General features: G+C 34.4%; 1 protein-coding gene across 2 annotated transcripts in view; it reads left to right on the top strand.

Annotated features, from left to right (window-relative positions):
• The window catches only part of MAN2A1 (mannosidase alpha class 2A member 1), a 112,049-nt gene that overhangs the window by 46,077 nt on the left and 42,984 nt on the right, over positions 1–22,988 (top strand). For both annotated transcript variants that reach the window (XM_039566682.1, XM_039566683.1), the window contains exons 9-12: positions 709–911; positions 5,359–5,544; positions 6,903–7,017; positions 9,824–9,891. In XM_039566682.1, coding sequence (XP_039422616.1) covers positions 709–911; positions 5,359–5,544; positions 6,903–7,017; positions 9,824–9,891 — 572 coding nt within the window. The remainder of the gene's footprint in view (positions 1–708; positions 912–5,358; positions 5,545–6,902; positions 7,018–9,823; positions 9,892–22,988) is intronic.

Genomic DNA, 22,988 nt, shown 5'->3' with positions numbered 1-22,988 from the left:
TTCATCATTTGTAGAATGGTTTTGGTTGGAGGGGACCTTTAAAGCTGTCTCATCCAACTGCCCTCCAATGAGCAGAGACATCTTCAATTAGACCAGATTGCCCAGAGTCCCATCCAATCCAGCCTTGGATGTTTCCAGAGATGGGCCATCCACAACCTCTGTGGGCACCTTGAGTGTATCACCACCCTCATATTAAAAGTTGCCTTTATACCTAGTGCAAATCTACCCTGGTTTAGTTTAAAATTATTACCTCTTTTTTTAGCACAAGAGGTCTGACTAAAAAGCCTGTCCCCATCTTTCTTGTAAGGCTCCTTTATTGAAAGGCTGCTGTAAGGTCTCCCCAGAGCCTTCTCCACTCCAGGCTGAACAACCACAACCTCTCTCAGCTTTTCCTCATAGGGAAGGTGTTTCTCTGATCATTTTTGTGACTCTTCTCTGGACATGCTCCAACAGATCCATCTCTTTCTTGTACTGAGTTGAAATGCTTTTTTGAAAGTACTTCTTGTATTGAGTTTTGAAATGCTATCCAGTTTGTCTGAAAAGTGTGCAGTGAAACTTCAAAGATTTTTGGGATAGGTTTTCTGCTATAAATCTGCTGGAAGAGTGGCATGTTTCTGAAATGTATATGGAACCAAGCATATTCATTCTCTTTGTATTTCTGCATAATGAAAATGGAACTTTATTACAGTAATTCTAATTTTAATTCAGGCCCAGTTTGGAACTTTATCTGATTACTTTGAAGCTCTGCGCAAAGAAAGCAATTTGGGTGAAAAGAGCAGCAATTCATTTTTTCCTGTTTTAAGTGGAGACTTCTTCACCTATGCAGACAGAGATCATCATTACTGGAGTGGGTACTTTACATCACGACCCTTCTATAAACGCCTGGACAGAGTCTTGGAGTCCTACATACGGTAAATACTGCCATCCAGTACATTCATAACGTGTTTCTTGGCACACAGGAGAGATGAATGTGTAAGTATTTGTTGTGATTTAACCCCAGGCAGCCCCTTGCTCATTCCCCCACCAGCAGGATCTTGGAGAATTGGAAGAGTCAAAGCTACAGAACTCGTGAACTGAGACAAAGGCAGTTTAACAGCAAAAACAAAAGGCACACATATGATCAAAACAATAAGGGATTATGGCTATACTGTGAACTTTTTTAGAGAGAAGTACAAAGATGTGAATTTTACAAAGGTTCTTAGAGGAAGCTGAGCAATAGCCAGGAATATTGTGTAACAAGTGATCTCAGACTACTGTTCTTCTGAAAACTGTCTGCATCTTTAAAGAAAAAAATAGTTGCTGAATTTCGGTAATGGAGTATTTAAGTGGTTCCCTCTTGTACCAGACATAAGATAAGATGATTTAACTGTGTTTTAAAGCTCCAGAAAGAAATCTAAGGCAGATGGATATGATGTAAACCCTGAACATTTCATGTATTGCCTTCCTTAAGGATTACAATTTTTTGCTGTAATGGATGCTGCAGTAGTGGAATGAGCAAGAGAGGTGTGGAAAGCAGCATTTTGCGAGCTTGGAAAGTAGTGTTTTGGAGGGAGATACAAGTACCTTTCAGAACAGAAACTATCTAGCAGAACCTGTTCTATTTCTTCCAAGGAATCTGGTTTTTACTGTGGTAAAGTGGATGATTCATCATAGGAATCTTTAATTTTCAGTGAAAACAGAGTTGTTTAATACTGCTGTTGGAGAAGACAAGATGTACAAGAGAACAGGAAGAGCAGGACAGATAATGTTCTTATAAATTGGATTATCCAGATAATTGTTTTTTCATAGTTTTGATTAATTTCCTTTCTGTGTCTTAAAATGCACCAAGCATTTCCTTCAGCTTCATCATAGTCTATTTTTTTAATATTTTTAGGTGTGGTTACTTAATTGTCATTTTTCTGGTTTTTATTACATAGATTGCAGAAACTTCATATGAATTTGTTTGTACTGTTTACAACTTTACATTGTTAAAGAGATTCCTTCATTTCAGTTGCGTTTAACTTCTGAAAAAGGTTTGGGTATAGAATCTCTGGAGAAACACCAAACTGTCAATGTTCTTAGGTATTAAAACAAAGTATAGTTTAAAAAAGTACCTGGGAGGTTTTTAATTTTTCATTATCCTTTGTAAATAACGTGTAAGGAAAAAATGTATAAATATGTTCTCATTGTTCTAATATCAGGTTTTTTGTCAGTTTTGTTTTCAGAAACTGTGAGAATCTTCACCAATGTCACAATAGCTATGAGAACAGCAGGTGTAGGGGTTTTGTCTTTTATTTTTCATTTCTTTAAAGGAAAGGAAATTCAGTAGGATCATATTTAATCCTCGAACTCGTGATAATTATTTCCGTAATATTTTTGAGCTAACATATATCCATGTATATGGGGTATGTCTATGTTTGTGAGGGAAGGAGTCATGAACAGAAGGTTCATACAACAGAAGGTTCATACAACACATGTGTATGTGTTCTTTACCAAGGATGAATATTTTTAAGTTCCAGCAGAACCAGAATTAAGTAGCACTTCACTGTTACTTAAAAGCCAGTGTTCAGCCTCAGGACCTAATATGAAAACTAACCATTTAAGCAAGAAAAGGGTTTGTTTGTTTAAGGTTTTTCCTGTTTGAAAAAAGGTTTGTTTGGGTTTGGGTAGTAAAGAACTGTTAAGAAAACGTAAGGATTTTATAATGGAGATTGACAGTGATTTGAGACATTATTGACTTTTTAATTTTAAGTGAGAGATGGGTGGATTGAAGTGGTTTAAAGGGTGATAAAATATGGACCAGAAGTTTATATAATGTGACGAAAAGATAGAAAGAACAACAGCATGGTTTGGGACAAGATAGGGACACAATCTGTGGTTTTATTAGTTACTGATGTAAACAGGGAAAAATTACAGTAAATCTGCAAAAAGAATTGGTGAAGTAATTTAGACAATGAATACTACAGTGATACTTCTAACCATACAGATGGATAGAAAATACTACATCTTGAGAGTTCAAAATCTCTTGGATAAATTATTTATTTAAGTTAAACATAAACTGGACTTAACTGTAAGCTAGTGTAGGCATTGACAAATCGGTGAAGCAAATTTTGGTATACTTGCAGTGTCCTATCCAGGACAGATACTACAAATTACAATGAAGAGGTAAATTTGTAAAAACTATTTCAGGTCATCTGCAGTAATTTGAAACAGAGGTGAGAAAACCAAGGCTTTATACAGCTTTCATGGAAAGGCATTAGATGTTTACCTAAAAGCTGAAGTGTTTTCTAATACCATGATGTATTTCTGAGTGTCTTTCATCTTTGACCATTGAACCATTTTAGTGTTTAGAAAAATATTGAGACATGAAAGGAAAACTCTGCATCTGAGAGACATCCCTATTAATAAAAAAGAAAATTAAATTAATGTTAGTTGTGGGGAAGGAAATCTCACCTTATTTTAAGGACTAAAATAATAGGTACAGTTAGGTCAGTGTTTAGTGGCTAACTCAATTTTTTTAAAAAAGGTAAAGTGTTTTTAGACAGGGTTTATTCACTAGATGAATGAACATCTGATGTCTTTTTTTCAACTAAAATATTTTCATTTTTCTTTCAAATTAAGCTGTATTTCCACTGTCGATATCACCATGTCCCACAGACGTAGAGAGGAGGAGAGAAGAACCAGCAGGCAGGAACTGTGCAGCAAAATTGATTTATTTAATTATTTTACAAACTCTTTTATAGACTTTTTCTTCATAGTCTAATTGGTCAAAGGATCAGCCACCCCTTGGGGGTGATTGGCCAAAATCCTAAAACATCCATTGTCAAAATATTTTTCTACTGTACCATAAACAAGACTTTTCAAGGTTGCAGGTGTTCATGGTTTACAAAACTCTGCAATATCTTCTGTGAGAGAGAAGAGTCTCTCACGGACTTAGAAAAGAGCGGGAAAAATTCTTGCTAACAGCAATATTGTATCCACAAAGCTGCAATAGGACAAAGAAGGAGGGATGCACAGAAGTAGGAATTTGCGCTAAGCAACATTAAAATTACAGTGATTAAGGTTAATCTAGCACTAGTAATTAAATACAAGAATTGTAACTTTTAAACACCTTGATTTTGTATGTAGCTTCTGAGCAGTTACCTAAACTGCAAGAGCAAAATCTCATCCTGTTCATGAAATATTGACAATATGAAAATAGTTTAGTCTGTTACATATACAGTGCACGTTTCTGTGTAGTTGGGTATGTGGTACTTGCAGTTTTTAAAGAACTGTCACCTATGTGTTGCATAAAGATGAGGAGAAAACTGAATCCAAAGGAATTTTTCATGTTAACAATTAATACCATGCATAGTCTGATAAAAGGGTTTTTTTTAAATTTTTTTGTTGTACCTATTTTAAAATTGAACATATGCCCTCACTGGGAACTTGGGTAAATTAAAGAGTCAACTTATTTTCCTTCTTTTTTTAAAATTTATTACTTGCATGCCTAGAAGTTAGCATTACAAGAAAATAAGTTGTTGTGATTTCTTTGTTTTTTGTGGCATTAACCTGTATCATCTTTGTTGCTTCAAATAGTTGAGAAGTGTTCATTAACCTCTAATAAATTTTGAAAAAGAATCTGACAATTTTCAGACTTGCAAAAATAGAACTGTAACATTTTAGGGAAAGAAGATAAGAAAAAAGTTAACAGATGTTTTCCCAGAATTTATGCAGGCATTTCTGTTAGTCAAATATCCATAATAACTGGCAATTATGGGGATATTTTTTGTAAAATAAATTTAGATTCTCATAAAAAAAAGTAAGAATCTAGTGGTAATATTCTAGTGCTAGGCTTTTGCAACAGATGTAGAAGAGGAAGGCTCTGCATTCTGTTCGACATAAGGGTTTTGGAATCCAGTGTTCTTCCCGTTCAGGTGAATGTATAGAGCAGGTGCACGAGGTGCTCTAAGCCCTTAGAAGAATTTAGTTTGCATTAAGTGCAAATGGCAGAATAGATATTGGACAGGGTACAGTTTAATATATTCATTTAAAACAATTTTATTTGATTAATAATTTGCTTTTTGAAATGGGAATTGTATGTTTCTTATAAGGCACTCTACCCGTACTGTGGGATTTTTAAGACCAGATCTGTATCCTTCACACATTTATGAGTGTGTATTTCAGTTTGCACTGTTATATTTTTATTTTAAAAGTCCATCTTCCATCACAGAAGTCTTGCAGATAGCTACCGTGTGAAGATAGAAACAGGCTAAAATGCATAAGAACAAGGTTTAAAGAGCTTATGGAACTATTTGCAGTTTATTCTTTAGATCAAATGTGTATTGCTTTTTACATGTTAACCCTATATAAATACTTGATTATTCTCTGCAATTCCAGGGCAGCTGAAATTCTCTACTCCTTGGCTTTAGTACAGTCCAGTAAATCTGAGAAGATGAGTGTATTTCCTTCTGTGGATAACTATAAATTGCTGACAGAAGCTAGGAGGAACCTCGGACTCTTCCAGCATCATGATGCTATTACAGGAACAGCCAAAGATTGGGTGGTTGTGGATTATGGCACCAGGTAATTTATTATAAATACATAAACTTAAATCTTAACTTCCTTTTGCATTTTTAGAACGGAAGTGTTTATTTCCAACATACAGATTTGATATAGCAACGTACTCCACTGATAGTGTAGTGGTGCTCTGCATGAGAAGTGGATTTGATTACCCATGCTCTTCATTTATGAAATATTTTTTAACTCTTTGTGTAAGAATTTGATGTCCAAACAAAATTTTGGTATTTCAAAAGGTAGACACATTACTGAGATTTCCTTAATAAGAGAAATTTTTTTTCAGTAACTGCCATATAGGAGAACTTTTTATATTTGTCTGTCCTAAGCCATGATCAAAGATGTGCTAATTTAAGCGTATATTCCTTGGAAAATCCCACACCCTCTGTGGTCTTCCTTTCTTAAATGTCAGAAATCTTTTTCATGTTGACAATCTTCTGCTTGTCTGTCATTGCTTATTGTTTCAGCTGGGGGGTATATTTCTCAGTATTGAGAAATTATTCTGCTAGCTGCTTCATATAATTTTTTTGAAGAACATTGCATGATATGTGGATGTCTGTGTATGCACATGCTTTAATTTTGGGTTTCTTCAGAAAAATAATACGTATTGAAAAGTTAAGAACTAGTAAATTTGATTAATTGAGATGATGAAGGTAGACTGATGGTACAGCATGTTCACTAAATAAGTAATTTTTTTAAATGCATCTTAAATACTCCTTCTTGTTTTAAACTATTTCATGACAAGTGTTTTTAAATTCCATGGTTTTAATCTACTATGTCATAGGTATTCACAATTCACTTGGTTAGGAGAGAGTAAAATAAAGGTTTCTTTCACTTTACAAATAAAATTATCCAGCTCTCTGTATTTAGAAATTTGTAAACATTGTGTGAATTGTAACAGTGGACATCTTGGTAGTTTATATGGTTTACAGTTTATATTCTTCTTGTTTCTGATTTTCTCTTAATCCTGTGTAAACACAATCTTGACTTTGTGCCCAGTGTTTCAGGCTTGTCTCCACTATAGAAACTGAAAATCAAATATACAAATTGCAAACTTTACTAAGGTTAACACTTTGACAAAGTACTTGGTATTCTGAGGATACTCCTTTTGTAGCATAGCAGACAGGAGGAGATGTACCTTATTTTCAGTATGCAAGACAAGAATATAACTCAGATACATCTGCATTTTTCAGGCTGGTCACCCGTTGCAACTTACTGTTCTTAATTTCATAAAATACTGATGTTAAAAAAATTATTTACTTATCTGCAGCTCATATTTTTGAGTTCTTTAATGTTTTTACATTTTGATATTACCACATTGAATAAAAAAAATTGAAAACTAACTAAGATTTTAAATGTTTTAACAGGCTTTTCCATTCAATAATGAACTTGAAGAAAGTGATAATTGACTGTGCTCATATTCTTATCTTAAAGGACAAAAGTGCTTATAATTACGACACAGCAACTCCATTCCTGAAGATGGTGAGCTATCTTCCTTGATTTTTTCCAAAAATGAAATATGAGCTATGTCTTTTGAATACAGTTTCAGTGGCCTGAGAAACATCAGAACTGAATTTGCAGCTAATGCCTTCTCAGAAATCTACTACTTATCACTCTTCATATTAGCTCAAGATATTAGAAAGTAAAAACTGAACATGTCAGCAGTTGATGCTGAAAAAAGCCCACACAGCTAAAAGGACTTATTTTATTCCCCTTTGTGAATGACCTAGTAAAAGCAGGTGTTCTAATTTCCTTGTGGGCATAAATTTGTTGGTGACTTAAGTGGCATACATGTAATTGAATATATAACAGTATGCGGTCCTGTAATTTGACTTCACTTGTAACTTAAGAAATATGGGAAGAAGAAAATTTCCTTCTCTCACAGAGGCCTAGCTTTAGTTTGCAAGATTAGGTCTAGACAATACCTTGTGATCTTTTTCCTTTGATGAAATTATTCGAAACAGGAGTATTCAATGAAATGGATGATAAAGTCATCAATGAATCCTCAGGTATCATTTTGAGACCTATTTTACAGGAAGAACACCTTGAAGAAACACACTTGCTAATATTGCTTCCTTTCAGAATTCTTAGTTTCTTCACTCTCTGAACAGAAGTCCTCTTCTGTGATAGCTAGGAATTTTTAGGAAGACTGCATCAATGCATTTATCTTGAAGACTGACAAAATGAGATGCTTTAATTTCTTTGTGCATAAACACAGTAGGGTTAAGACAGTCTTTATTATATGATTACCTCACACTTCTGACATAATAAACATGACATATTTTCTGCTGGTTTAGTTGTCCCAAGTGAATTACTCTTCCAGTCACATGTATACATTAAAAAAAAAAAAAGTTAAAATAGTTTTCCATACTTTTTATGACTTTTATGCAAATATATATGTATGCTGCATATGTATGCTATGTGCATGTGTGTCACAAATATATAATTTTTCTCCTCTTTGGAAAATGAGTGTGCACTTTCATAAAGTAGGAATATTTTGAAGGCATTCATAGGATGAAGTTTTTACTCCTGCTCTGAATTACATTGGAAGACATTGCAATGTTACATTTTACTAATGTTCCTGTTCTTTATCAGTCTGGATTAATACCACTGCATTGTAGAAGTACTAATTGCTGTTTAAACTGTATATTGCCTAGGAGCATACTAATTCAAGAAGCTATTATGACCACTGTGAAAGCAGAAATTAAAAAGGAAGTTCTTATTTCAATGAATTTATTGTGTCTATGTAAAACAAAAAAATAGGTGATTACAAAAGTAGATTAAGATTTATCTGTATGCTAAACAATATCTGCAGCATATCATTAATCTAGTATCTGCTGTGCACTGAATGTAGCAACAAACGCTTTTTAATATGGGATTTGTAGACTGCTACAGGAGAACTTCAGGATACTTACAAAACACCTTTGCAAACCTTGAGCAAGTTGAAAGTTCAAAGGCATTCCTTTTGGAGTACAGACTGTGGTGTTTTGGTGGCTGATGGAAGCTGACTTTAAGAATTGCTCAGAGATGGGCATTCAGAATGAATATCAAGAGGGTTGAGAAAGACAAACGATGAAGACTCCAAGATTGAAAGTGGCTGTTGTTTTTGAGGTGTGAAGAAGTAAAAAACACTTAGAGGACCAGAACACAAGACCATTGCAGCAGCATTCCAGCAGGCAGCAGGTACAACCAGGGAAAAGTTTCCTTTCTTGGAGGCAGAAAGAAGAAAGTCAGGAATAAGACACTATTGAAGGATTCCAGAATGACACTGCCTGCACTTTTTCTATTCTTCTTAATTATTAGTTACACACGAAAGCATCATGTTTATTCAGTTGGTAACTGAATACTTTGTGTGTTAAGTTTTACAAACTCTACACTAGTAAACAAACAAAAAATCTCTTGGGAGGCAATACACTGAGAAATAGAAGAAACTTAAAGATCCCAGAATGGCCCAACTTTGGTTGGATCATGGATGAGATTTAAACTGTAAAAGTAAAGCTGTACAACCATTACACCATTCCTGTACTTAAGTCTTAGTTCTTTCAGTGCAGAAAGAAAATTTTAATGTAAGTGACAATTGCTGGATTTGAAAAACATGATGTTGAGGAAGTTTTGAGGAACTGAGAACTCCGCACTTTCAAAGTCTAAACTGGTCACCATTGTGTGAACTGACAGGAATGCACTGTGAATAAGCAGTTTGTCTGTTCTCTTGGACTAATGCAACAGTGACAGCAATGTCTTGTCTCTACCTTTCCTCAGTGGAAGTGAGCCCTGTACCACACCACAACACACCTCAGATTATGTTTTTTGAAACTTTTCTCTGTGTACAATATACGGTAACAATGAGAGCTCACAGGAGACCACACAGTGAATCCTTGTGATAAGTGCACAGGAGTGTAGTGTTTCAGAGTAAATTTATAGCAGGAGAAAGTTAATAAAAATATGTGATAAGTATTCGCAAAATTTGAAGGAAGTTGGTGATGATAAAGTCTTGTATGCAAAAATGAAAACACAGGCGTGATAATTTGATAATGGAATCTAATAAGATCTTTAATAAAAACAAATATTTCCCAGTGAATTGGTCAAAGTGAGCCTCTTCCTTTTGTCAGTGTGAAGGACTTAGTTTATTAAATTTTGTGGTTTGTCATCCTCAGTAATGTGCTAAAATAAGCTTTGGTTTGTGTTGTTAACGTGGTTTTGTACTTCACAAAACACATATAATAGGCAAAGCTCATAAATTATCCATTGAAGTGTATTCAAAAGCAAATTCAAAGATGTTCTCTTGTAGGATGATATTCAAGCTTCTCAAGATTCTTTGCCACGCAAGACAGTTATAAAGCTGACATTGCAACCAAGGTAAACAATTTATATATTATTCAGTGTCCGGGATTCTTTTAGCAATGTATGTGTTTTCACTACCTGTTAAGTAGTTTTTATGCCATTTCCTTTTTTTTCTTTTTTTAAAAATTTTCACTCAAAATAGAGCTATAAGTTTTTAAAAAAAAGACAATTAAAAAAATTAGTCTGGGAGATTATGCTGATATTATTATGTCTAATTGAAAGTGGACACAGCATGTTAAAACTATAGGCATTTCTCATACCACAGCTGAAGTAAGTATTCTGTTTCTGTATGGTCTTACAGCATTGTAATACTAGATAGATTATGCTTGAGAGAAGCAATAGAAGATTCTAATTAAGCAGAATTGCAGGTGCTTTAATGAACTCTGTGAGCAAAATACTAAGTTTTTATAAGCCTGAAAATCACAATTTATAAATACTGGAATTGTCTTTAAAAATCAAGTAGAAGATAAACTAGGTCATTGTTCTCTCTTAACTCCAACTTTCCATTGTATTAAGAGGAGTTACTTTTTTACTTATATGTAGTTGTAGAGTATTCAGTTGAAAATGGCATCCTCGTATCCCCATGAACACTCAGTATCCCACCTGAAATAGTGTACACATTCATTGAAAGTGACTGATCCAAATAAAGTGAATAAGATATATGGGTATGAGAGCTACTGTATGTGTAACACAAATAATACTAGGTATTTGCTTACGGAACAGAAGATTTAAGATTAATTTTAAAAGCAGCGAATGCTATTTTTGCTGATGTTAGTATTTGATTTCTCTAGTTCTAGCAAGTGGCAAGCTAATAAGACTTACTTGCCTAATTCATGAAGGTGTCCAACTATTCAGCCAACTAACTGTTGAAAAAAATATTATTAAAGTCTTTGAAAAAGTGAGTGAACTTTAGTTTTTTGTGAGCTTTTGGGGAAAGCTGTCGTCAGTCCTCCAGCACTAAATGTACATAATGTGTCTATATGTCTGCTTTTCTCTGGAGCGTGCTATTTTTTTATAATAGGACTTCTACTCTCTTATTGGAGTGCTATATAGATGCTAATAGATTCTTTTAAACTTGTCCAAAATGGCCAAGAACTCAGGTGCCTATTTATTTAACTAAAATATTTTAGCTTTTCAAAATCATCTCCTCAGGTTTCTTCCCTGGAAGCAGGTTGTGTATGTAGTATATGAGCACTTAGTTGGAGGCAAGTTATGATGCAGACTTTCTTTGCCATTTGAGGATAGCTTTATTGCCTTTTTTTCCCTCACCTAAGTTAGCTGTTGAAATTTTCCCTGTGCCCCTTTCATCCCTTAATATACCTTTTGTTTGCATACGGTGTTCCACTTTTGTCTCTGCATAATATGCTAAGTTTTTCCCTATTTGGTATTAATTAGACATTGGCCTTTTTTTTTTTTCCCCTCTTACTTGTACATTAAATAGATATACATGACATTACCATTAATATTATTCTAGCAGACTATTGTTGCTACTTTCTAAAGTGGTCTTAACTTACTAAGAAGATAGTACTAGTAGAAAATTGCTCGCTTTATGTTGTCTGGTATTGTGAAGATACCATACAGTCATATAAGGTGTGGTTCATATAAGGTGCAGTTCCAAAGACTGCAGTCAGAAATGTGGCAAAAAGAATGAAGACAGGAAAAATCAGACAAAAAGGGCAAAGAAAGATTGTAAGAGAATATTGATATTACTGACTAAACCCTGTTTATTTTTTTACATCCTTTTTTGGAAACACTTTGAAAGTAATGCTTAAGCGGACACTACTTCATGTTTCTTTTGTTGTTAAAATTTTCATTTGAATATCTGTTTTTTAAGCTGGTTTTGCTTATAAAAATGAGCTTAGTCTTCTCTACATTTATGTGTGGTTGTAGTCTGAATCTGCACTAACTTTATTACCATTGGGAAAAATGGTCTGTAAGCTGACGCAGTAACTACTGGTTAAATCTAGTATGTGATTATTATGAATGCATCTGAGTTTTCTAGTAGCATTACATTAAAAATGTTAATTTCAGTAGAAGCTTAAAATCAACTCAGTAAATCTATTATTAAGAATTACTATGCTTAAATTTCAAACTTTAAAGCTTATAAGAGAGAAACTGGTTTTTTCCATTTAAAATTTTGGGGCATCAGCAGATTTTAAATTCTGATCTTCACCAGAACTTTGTTATTTGCTTATCTTCTGTTCTTAATAGTCTTTATTATTCACCTGTCTCTAATCAAATCCCTAGATTTCTTTCTTTTAGTGTGTTCTAATTTATCATTATATGGCATAGAAATTAAATCAGTGTAACTGGCAAGGTGTTACTTTTCTTTGATTGTCTATTTAGCTTTTTGTATTTTTGCATTTCCATGTCAGAATTTAAAAAAAATATCTGTGTTGTAACTTGGTTATTCTTCTCTAAATGTGGTTCATATCACCTGTGAGTTTAGAGTGACACTGCTGATGGGAAGCTCATAATGGCTTTTTAAATCTCAATCTTTTTTTTTTTTTCTTTTTTTCCTTATTTTACTGATTGCAAATATAACTGGTTTTCTACAGGAACATAGTTAGTAATGGGCTTTTTGCCACTTTCATCCATCCTTCCTTTTTAGTTTTTAACTTTTTTTAGTTAAGTGTTCTCTTCAATGCTCGTGAAATTTGTAGTCAGTAGTGAAAACTGATCTGACAGACTGTACAGGAGAGCTACCACAACTCGATTATGTGGAAAAAAAAAGGAAAGCAGGAAAAGATCTATCTCTCAGTAATTATTGTTCTAGTATGAAGTACCTCCATATTGTTGTGTAGTTGAGAAGTAGCTTTCAAACTGCTTTTAAGCAGGTGCCACATGTAACCTGTTCGGTATTGTTTCTGCCCCCACCTGAGCATCTTGCTCTGTAGTGCTGTTGTGATATTTTTATGAATCCATAGTTTTATTTTAAAAATAATGTGTTAATTTTGATGAAATAGGTATACAGGGTATTTTAGATCTTAACTTTGACTCCGCCACCTCAGGATGACTAAGTGGTCTTATGATCAGGCTTTTGAATACTGAAATTATGGAGTCTTTAATTACACTAAATGTCTTTTAACTGATAAATGACATTGCATGGTTTTTAAAAAATTATTACTTTCAGCTGAAAAATGAAGCTTTCACAAGATAATATCCAACTAGATATGGAACTACTTCAGTCTTGTTCTGAAGTTTAAAATTACTGCATGTCTTGGAAACAAAGCTTGTTGAGTGTGCTGATAAATTGGATGCTGCTTCGTACTCTGTGAGTGCCCAGCCCTTTAATATAATAATAGATTTTTAGGAACAGCCTGCCAGAGGTCATAGTTCGTGAATGGCAAAAGATTTGCACTCACTGGGCTTGGTGGATGGGGGATGTGTTTGAACCTCTTGTCACGCAGTTTAGGCTGTCAGCAGCAGATGAAGGTCACACTGCGAGGGGAATGGTTTTCCAGCTATTTCTGTCTGTGCTGTTTTCTGGAGACACCATTGCAGGGGAGCATGATACATGACGAAATGACTGGATTGACTGCCCCAGCTTGGATGTTGTAGTGGTCTTGTTTGGCACAATATGGCGAACCTGAGTGAAAAGGCCTAACAATGGCAATTAGGTTTTACTTCCCTGCCCCCCCCACCCCCCATTTTTGTTCTAACTCCTGAACCTTCATGTACCCAGCTGGGCAGTTTCACTACTGAGCTCCACTGCACTCTACAAGCATGGTATAAGGCATCCTATCTGAACTGAAGATACTATGGCACTGAAATTTTTTTAAAAATCATTAATTTAGGATTATTTTTAGTGCTAAACCAACTATTCTCATAATTTTCCCGCAAATAACTTTTGTCAGCCAATCTTAGAGGAAAAATATTGTATGATAACCTCCTTATCGGGCCAGTTTTATAGCTTAGCAGACACTATTTCCACTAGCTGAAATACTTAGGTCGCTCAGGGTATTAATTATAGGAGGATACACTGTAATCAATTATTTCTCCAAAGATCTGTCAAAGCAGTTTAGTGATATCTGCCTTATAAAAGAAAGTTTCCTTTTTTCAAATAGAGGATGCAAAATATTCTAGGCTTTTATCCTTACCTTGTTATCCATGCAGGTTTTGGCATAAGGTTGTATTTAATAGAGTTTTGGCATAAGTTGTGTTTATCCCATTAAGTCAAAAAATTTGTGGTATTTTTTGAGAAAGAAAATCCCAGTGTACCTCTATAATTTTTCAAGTTGCTAGTCTTTTCAGAAATTCACTTGGCAGGTTATATTCACTGCTTTCTCAACACAGCACTATAATGTAGAAGTTAAAGCTATATTGCTAACTTTAATGTGTGATAGAGAATAATGTACAAAGGTCAAAAATTCTTGACAGAGCAGTGTGTATGTTATTGTATTTGGTTGGATGACTACAGCAAGGATAACTTGTCTGAGATGGAAACTTTGTTAGTCACATGCCATAACTGTGTCTTTGTGAGCTTAGAAAGTGACTGGATCAGGGTAATTATCTTTATTTGGCAACTTTAGCTTTGGTGATGTGTTTTTGTTTCCTTTTTTTTTCCCCCTTTAGACCTATGTCGCCCATTTTGGTACAATCTATCAAAACTGTTGTCCAATGTAGTTACAAGGAGAGGACCCTCCCAAGAGCATTTGACATTTTAATAATACACATGTGAATTGCCTTTTATGCTTGCATGACTTCAGAGGCATATGTATTCCTAGTTATACTCTAAAATAACTGGGAAAAAAAGACAGTTGAAACAAAGGTATTTTCAATTGTCAATGAAGAAAAAAAACAAGTTTAAAGAAAACAGGAAAGAATACCGTAACATTTAAGATGCGTTCATAAAAATTTGTGGTAATTCATACATTGTTAATATGCACACCTGTTCCCCAGAGAAGAAAATAGATCTTGAAAAAGTAAGCGAACAAATAAACTCTAACCAAACCAATAGTTTTAAGTTTTTATTGGATGAAATAGTGATTGCAATATGCACAGCCTTGTGTCGTTAAGTGAAACCTCTGTATTAGTATCTTTCAGAGAGGTGGACAGGATGAATAGTCATTCAGTCAAGCCTTAACACTCACTGCTTTTATTAAGAAACAACCCTTAATTAGCACTTCTATTAAGCACCCAGAAGTGCAAGTAGGTAAAAAATTAGAAAACACTTTGGAGGTGATACATGAAGAGCCTGCATTTTAGTTTCCAATACCCTGGCTGCTTAGGTTGAATACAGCCTAATGGTTTTTTGAAAATTACTTTAAAGTGTTAATCTCCGTGTTCAGCTGCCTGATCAATTTACTAGATTTCATGTGACCTGTAACTGCCATGAGCATGTTCTGTTTGTAGTAAACTCAAGGTCATTTTGACTGAATTGATTGGATATTTTAAAAACATTCTCCTTGGTTTTCATGATGGAAGAGCTGTTGCAGAGGCAATGAAATACTTGGTTGACACAGGATAACTCAGATGTCTGAATCTTGAAACATCACTAAATGTGAACTTGAAATAAGTATTTCAGTAAAAATCATTCTGGTAAAAGTGGTGACTTCAAAATGAACAAAAAGCATGATACATTCATTCTGTTTTTTAGGTGGAACTTAGCTGTGCAGCTATCTTTATGACCAAACCCTGCAAACTCTCCATTGACAATGTCTAATGGGACAGGAAGTGAGGGGTATGGAAGAGTTTCACAGCACCTTGCTCTCTTTATTCTCACTTTTTGTGTAAGGTCATAACAGTTTTTCAGAGGTTTCTGTATTTTCTCTCTGAGTTTTCTACTTTTTGTATTAAAAAGACATTTAAAAAATATACTACATGCAGGCTTATCTGAGAACTGACTCTAGGCACGGTAGTTGACATCTCTTTAAAAGTTTATCTGTGAAGTCTGAAAACAAAACAAAGAAGCTAAGAGATGAATGCCTGTTTTTGTTTAAGGGCTTTAAAACTGAACTGTGGTACATTTTTGGAGTTATGATAAATTTTCATTAAGAAGAAGAAAAAAGCAGCTTTCATTTGCAATTAATTGTACTTCAAAGCTTTTTGTGGAATTAATTTTTAGTTTTCAAATCTCAGTTTTTGAATGCTATGCTTCTGAATTCAAGTTATTCTAAAAGTTGTTAAATTTCAAACTTTTAAAGATTATTTTTCAGTGTATAAATATTCTTAAACATCAAACTTTTTTTCAGTTTTTGGTCTGTCGTACTGTGGATGAGCCAATGACAGTCTCTTCTAAATGTTTTTGTTTACTGTCTTTGAAACTGCCATTGCAAAATTAAAACAGTAAATAAGTTCAGTTTGTAGCATTTGTAGAATCTTTGCAGTTTTTCTAAATTGCACAAATTTAGTCTTTTCATTTCAATGCACAGTATAGCAAAATCTTTTGTTGGGGTTTGCAGTACCAGTACAGTCAGATAGTGAAGGTGTTGGATGCTTCAGTTGCTGTAAAAAATGACAACATCAAAATAAAATAAAATATGAAAATGAGGTCTTACAAGAAATTTCTGGTTTCCTCTGAGAACACTGTAGTGGAAGTATCATGAAATACAGAAGGAACAGGTGAAATAAACATACTGTAGGGGAAGGGAAAAACCCTCCATTTGTTTTCAAAAAACAGAAAGTGATTGTTATGAAGGAATATGGTAGTGAATACTTGAATACAGCTGAAAGATCTGCATCGTATGCATGCACGTGTTGAAGCAGCTTTGGAAGTAGAATATACATATTTTCAGTATATTAGTGCATTTGTGTATTATTTCTTTTTTTTCCAGGCACTTGCCCCTTCAGCCTTTTTACTGGAGTTACTTTGAGGCAATATTGTAGTTAGTCCAAGGCTCTCAAGGCACAGACTGAAGTGATATGGAATACTTAAAAGTCTTTCTGCTCTTCTGAACCAGATTTTTTTTCCCTTCTAAATGCAGATTTATAAAGCCTGCACTACAAGAGGAACAAGGAAAGGATTTTAGTGAAGGTACTTCCTGATCCTGAAAAAGTCAGGGGGCTTCAAGCCCATCTTGGACCTCAGAACATCTCACAACTTTGTGGTAAAAGAAAAATTTAAAATAGTGCCTTTGGACTTAATCCTTTTATCCTTAATTGGAGAGTAGTTATGTGCTCCACATTAGGATATGTGTGCCACTACAATCCATCTAAATCATAGGAAGTATGTGTATCTGGCATATGTAGTAGGTACATAACATTTAAAAGTTTTGTCCTAGGTTGATGTTGATTTTTTTTTGTGTGTGTGTTCTTAAAATATACAGTTCTTGCTGTGTCGGTGTCTGTGTTTTTTTCTTGAGGGTGTTCCATGGTTTGTTCTTGAGAGAGCCACACAAAAGTCCTGTTTCCTGTGAGAATGAAGGGATGGATTATGTGCCTATTGTCTGCCTCATTCTGCACCTTTTGCATGAGCAATGGATATTATAAAGATTCTCACCTTTATTAAGGAGTCTAAAATTCAGATTTGGGTTTGTCATTAGGTAGGGTAATCCTGCAGTGATTCTGAAATGTCAAACTAAGATTATGGAACTCTTTTTAAGCACAGGATCACTGGTCTTATTTATTTGTATGTTAGACATTTTTATTTCAGACATTACTGCTCCTAGAAATAATATGTAATTTTCGCATAGCTCTATTTCTAAACTATACATTTAACTTCCTTTTCAAATACTGTTATAATCATGGCATTATATTGCGTTAGTCACAACTCTACTGAAGTAGATTCTTGTGAATTTACTTATTTCTTGATAGTATCTCTTTATTTCTTGATGTCACCAATTAGATGGTATAATGAAAAGCTGATCCCTGGATAATAGATTCTGTTTCCACCCTTTTACACCTTATGAAAGCAACACAAATTTATGTTGCGTGCTTGTAATTTGAGGTTGAGATTACCATCCTACTAACTGTTATGCAGGGTATTATTCATAAGCTGCAAAAGATGTCTTATTTAAGAAGAGGAAAACATCCTACTATTTCTTCATGTATGATAATATTTTATTATATATATTTGAGTTAATATTCTACTCTAGAATGAACAGTTGAATTGGATTATAATTTGCTGCTTTGATGTAAATTGATTTTTTTTTCCTTGTTACATCTGTGACAGTATTGATGAATTTATAAGAAGCTTCTCTGGATGTGATGTAGAGGAACATATTAGCATTATTTATTTTATCTGCTTAGGTAAGCTGATAAATATCCTTAGACTTTATCCAGTCAGTTAAAAGCCTCTTGAGCAAAGGTATTGGCGTCATCTTTTGGGGAAGAACCTGCTTTTCTCTGATTTAATAGAAAACTGATTGTTTATCTTGATTTTTAATAAACCACCCATATTCCTACTGCCCCAGATTTTGTGTTTACATCTGACACTACCTCTGAGTGTGTAGGTCCTAATCATAAACAAAAGACTTCTCAATTTAATTAAATGTCTAGGATTGCATAGTTATGAATGCTAATGCTTTCAGTATCCACTGTATCTTGGAGAAGGTATGTTACATCTCTAGCAATTTTTGAAACTATTTTAATATCATTAGGCATGTTGATTCAATTTAAACCACAATTTCACTGTAGTTTCATTTGTTGCTTTGACCTTAACTTTGTGCTACCTTCTCTCTGTTAATGGACAGACTTGCTGGTTGCCTAGCTGTTTTCTAAATGTTCATTGGTAAATGTTCATTGGTAAATGTTGGATATCACATAGTATTCAAATTATATCCTTTGGTATCAATCTGAGTAGGGTGGAATTTTTTTTGTGCAAAGTGAGGCCAAGAAACAAGCAAGGAATTCTTTAGGTCAGATAATAAAGTCACAAGCTGTTTTCTATCTGTCATGCTAACAGAGTAGAATGTAAATAGATTATAAAGTTTGACGTCATACTGCCAACAGCCACTCTATATAGGGTTAGTATTTAAAACTGTCTTGGTGAACTGGAGACTTTATTTCATAGTCAAAGAAGCAGGCAAGTGGAAGTATTGCACATCACATGGGAAAATATTGTGTGGACTCACCAAATGGACATTAGTGAAGCAGAAGAAGACTAGATATGCCAGAAGATGAAATTAAGGGAGTTGCTTGTATGGTGTCAAAGACAATTTTGCTCTTGGAAATATGGGGTAAGACCCTGGAAAGGGTTAATAGGAAAACAAGGGCACTAAGTCTGTTTAGTTTGAAAAGACTGATAATAAGGAACATAAATCTATAAATGCATACAGGTTTGTTACAAAGAGTCATATTAAACATGCAGTGGAAAAAAGGAAGATATAATTGGAGGAAATGTAATTAAAATTTTAATTGTATATTAGAAAAACTGGTGCTTGAGCTGCAGAACAGTATCATCAGTTTTGGACTTTTTCAAGAACAGTGTTTGCAGCATTTTTCAAAGTTTGCTCTACTGATTTCTCATTTTGTTTAAGGGGTCAAGCTATAGCAACCTTCCAGTGCACTGGGGAATTTGTTAATATCTAGATTTTTCTTTCTCTCTTCAATTTACTCATGGGAGTCATAGCAAAATGGGGGCTTTTGTAGTACCTGACATGACTAAGGTTATAGTCTGTTTTGTACGTAGACTTCTGTTTGACCAGGTGGAATAAAACAGAAAAGTGGACTGGTTTAAGGCATGTAAGACCTTCCAGTGATCTGAAAGGCTGCCTGATGTTTATATAAGAATTGGTTGCTCTAGTGAGAGAACATCTCTGCTTACATTTGTTGTGAACAAGCACAGCAATTTATGTTCTGTTTCTTGTACAGGCACATGGAATTTTCTGTTCAGGACAAAAAGGTTTTTTTCTCTGACAAATGATATTTTGTCACTTGGCAGATGTGCTGTAAAAGCTGGAGTGCTTTTGTATCACTTTTGATAAAAGATTGTCTGAGTGCTGGATGTTTTAACTGTTTTATGCATTAAATGTTTCCAGCATGATGTCTGGGGAGGTTGTGGAGGTCTTTTTTTGGTGATATTATTAATATTAATATTACTGTAGGTAAGGCGAGTTTTGGATGTGGGGAGCAGTGTGGTAGCTACTACTACTAACTGTGTAGATTAGTAGCAACAGATCAGTTTTCTGTAGGAATGCAAAGGGTCAAGATATTTCCTATCTGTACTGGAAAATCCTGCATTTTCCCTTTGTCTCTCTACACCCCTCCCTCTCCTCATGCTCCAGAAGTTCTGCTTCTAAAAGAAATATCTTACATCCCTAATATCAGATTTCTGTATATTAGTTGGTATGATGTAATGTTGGAAGTGTATTTTCCCTTCTGGAAAAAAACTCACAAAAACCTCTGATACATCTAATGGGTATTGCTGATTTTGTTCCCTTTTGAAATATGAACTAGGAAGAAAATTATTTTTGTATTATTGAGCAAGTATCCATGCATATCTGTTCCAAAATACGTTAAGTAATTCCTCAGGAGCTTATGGGGTTTTATCTCAAAATTAATTTAGACAAATTGATTTTGATACTTTTCGTTTCCTTCTTTTTTTTAGTAGAGTTTGCCACTATTGAAAGAATGTTGTGGATCAGATGTCACTGATAGTAGTTCAAGGTATACGGAGACTTAGAATTCAGTATTTACAATAACATATAATAGAAGAAGTATAATTTGGGTGAAATCATGAGGATATTTTACATTTGAGAAATAAATATTCATTTCACAGAGGGGGACATAAAGATAGTTTTAAATACCTGCAGAGTCAAGTTTTTCTTTGAAATGAGCATAAATCAGACTCAAATACCTTCAGAAAGTGTAGGACATTGGTCACAAGATTTTCATGCATGGGGGTTTGAATAACTTTGTCCAAAACTTTCTCTGTTGCCTAACTTTCTTACAAAATTAATTTTGAATAGAACTGAGAAGTGTCTTGAAATGCTGTGAAATGCAGTTTCTGAAGCCCAATTTAGTAACTGATAGAAGAGCTGTAGGAAAAAAGCATTAATCTGCTGCCAAGGACAGTGTCACAATCATGAGCCTGCACAGTTGGCTTTTGATGAGTCTTGTTCCTAAAGGAATATTAAGAACAGACCATGGATTGAGATATTGGAAAATGTCTAATTTCTGTATAACCAGAGGAGCACTGTGAACAGAAAATATCCTGAAGATTGTATATATTTATTTTCAGAACAATTATTTTATAGGCTCTATAATTATATTTTATAGATCATCTTTAGTAATTCGTAGTAGAAAAGCATACAAAATGGAGGAGGGGACCTGTACTTAAAATGTCATGTTATTCATACTTTTGACTGAGGAGGCCTTGACTCTTATGTGCAGGACCGTAAGAATTTTGAAAAGAGCCAAGTAACTTGACATAATTTTTTTTTTTTAACCTAGCAGTTGAGTAAGTATTCAATAGAGTTTTCCTTCTTAAGAAAAAGGAGTTGTTATGGTTAGGTTTTATTCCCAAGTTTTTCCCCACAGCCCTCTACAGCAAGGAGAGAGCATTTTAAAAACAGGAGAGTCATTTTTGTGCTCAAGTTCCTTGGTTTTAGTCTGTATTAAAAAAAAGAGGAAAATAAGTATCTAGGTGGTTTCTTGGCCTTCCGTGCAAGAATCACGGAAGTCTTTTCTTCGGGGGAGGTTGTACATATTTGCACAATGCACAGATAAATGACTGGTTTAAATAGATGGTCTTGGTTCTTTTCCTTCCATGTGCTTCCATCCCCGAAGACATGCACCTGTGTAATGGCAATTTGTGGCAGTTTCTTAGGATCCTAGTTTCCTTGGACTTTTTGGGGTTTTTTTGTTAAACTTCCAGCATACATCAGAGGTCAGGTAGTTTAGATTTTTTAATGATATTTTTGGAAGCTGCCATGGCAAGCAGTGCTTTATGAAGTTTAAATATTAAGCCCTAGTTTGTTTCTACCTCATATACATCAGTGTTCAGTAATTAAGCGTTACTACCTACTGACTCTTCTCCCATCTTTCAAAGTGATTTTTTCTTGCAATTTTAAGATGTGAAAAAGTTTTAATTCTATCTTTATCACCCAGTGAGATGATTTTTTGTTTTAGAGGATTACAGTTTTGTTTACAATTCTAAAGTCTTAGTCTATCAAAGTCCATCAACAGTCAAGAACTCAGAATACATTTCTAGCTGAATTGTGGTTTCTAACCCACCAGTTTTTCTGCTTTTAACATATGTAGAGTTACTTCAATTCCTTTTCTCTATAGCTTAAGGCATTTTAATCTGTTTTCATTACTCCTCCCTTGATGTTTTCAGAACTTATGTGCATCTGTTTGTTCTTTTTTGTTCTTCAGTGGAAGACCATTGATACAGTATATGATTTGGCTTCATGGCTTTTACCTTTTATCAGTTTGGGGCGTACTTGCTGCATTTTTTTTTCACCATTTAGGTAGTTTTTACCTTAGCCTCTATAGGAGAAGAGTGAAAGAAACTAATCAGCTTTGAAGGTCTTGTTCGTGTACCTTTGCATTAAAATTGTGCATGTGTGTCCAGAGAACTGACACTGATGAAACCATTTATAATGGGAAATGCACCAATAGGTCTCAGAAGGTTTGCTGGAGAAATTTTAGTAAAATTGATCAGTCCAAGCTGGAGTTCCTCAAGGAATTGGTTCTCCAAGTGAATTTGAATACAGTTACTCCGCCGAGCAATGAAAGGTATTGTCTTGAACTGTGAATCCCAGTGCCTTGAAGAGGTTGTCTTTGGATAAACCTTTGTCACTGATGATGCTCTGACATTTACTAGTAGTGAGTTGTGGTTTCTCATGTTAGTTGAATGCAACCCCTTGTGATGGAAGCAAGAATGAACTTCAAAAGGAAGTGGTAATTATGGTAATTGTGTTGCAGGTGTTAGCAGTAAATGTGTGTATCAATATATATGCCCATATTCTTCACACTGAAGAAAAAGAAAACAGAGATCTTTTGAAATACTGAAGCTCTTCTGTTTAAGAAACAATATTCTTTTAGGAGGCAGAGATTAAAGTTCTTAGAGATCTAAATTGTCTTTATTCATATTTCTGTTCGTAAATAAAACTACAGCAGTTGACATGTTTTCTTAATTGAATAATGAAAGTATTTGAAATAAGAAGGGGGAGTAGGGGGAAGTGAGGCATGTTCCAGCTCTTGCTGAAAATGTTCCACAACAAGTT

Source organism: Corvus cornix, chromosome Z (assembly GCF_000738735.6).
Source record: "Corvus cornix cornix isolate S_Up_H32 chromosome Z, ASM73873v5, whole genome shotgun sequence".
NCBI lineage: Eukaryota > Metazoa > Chordata > Aves > Passeriformes > Corvidae > Corvus > Corvus cornix.
Note: the sequence above shows the minus strand (reverse complement) of the source record. Positions and strands in the feature narration are given on the sequence as shown.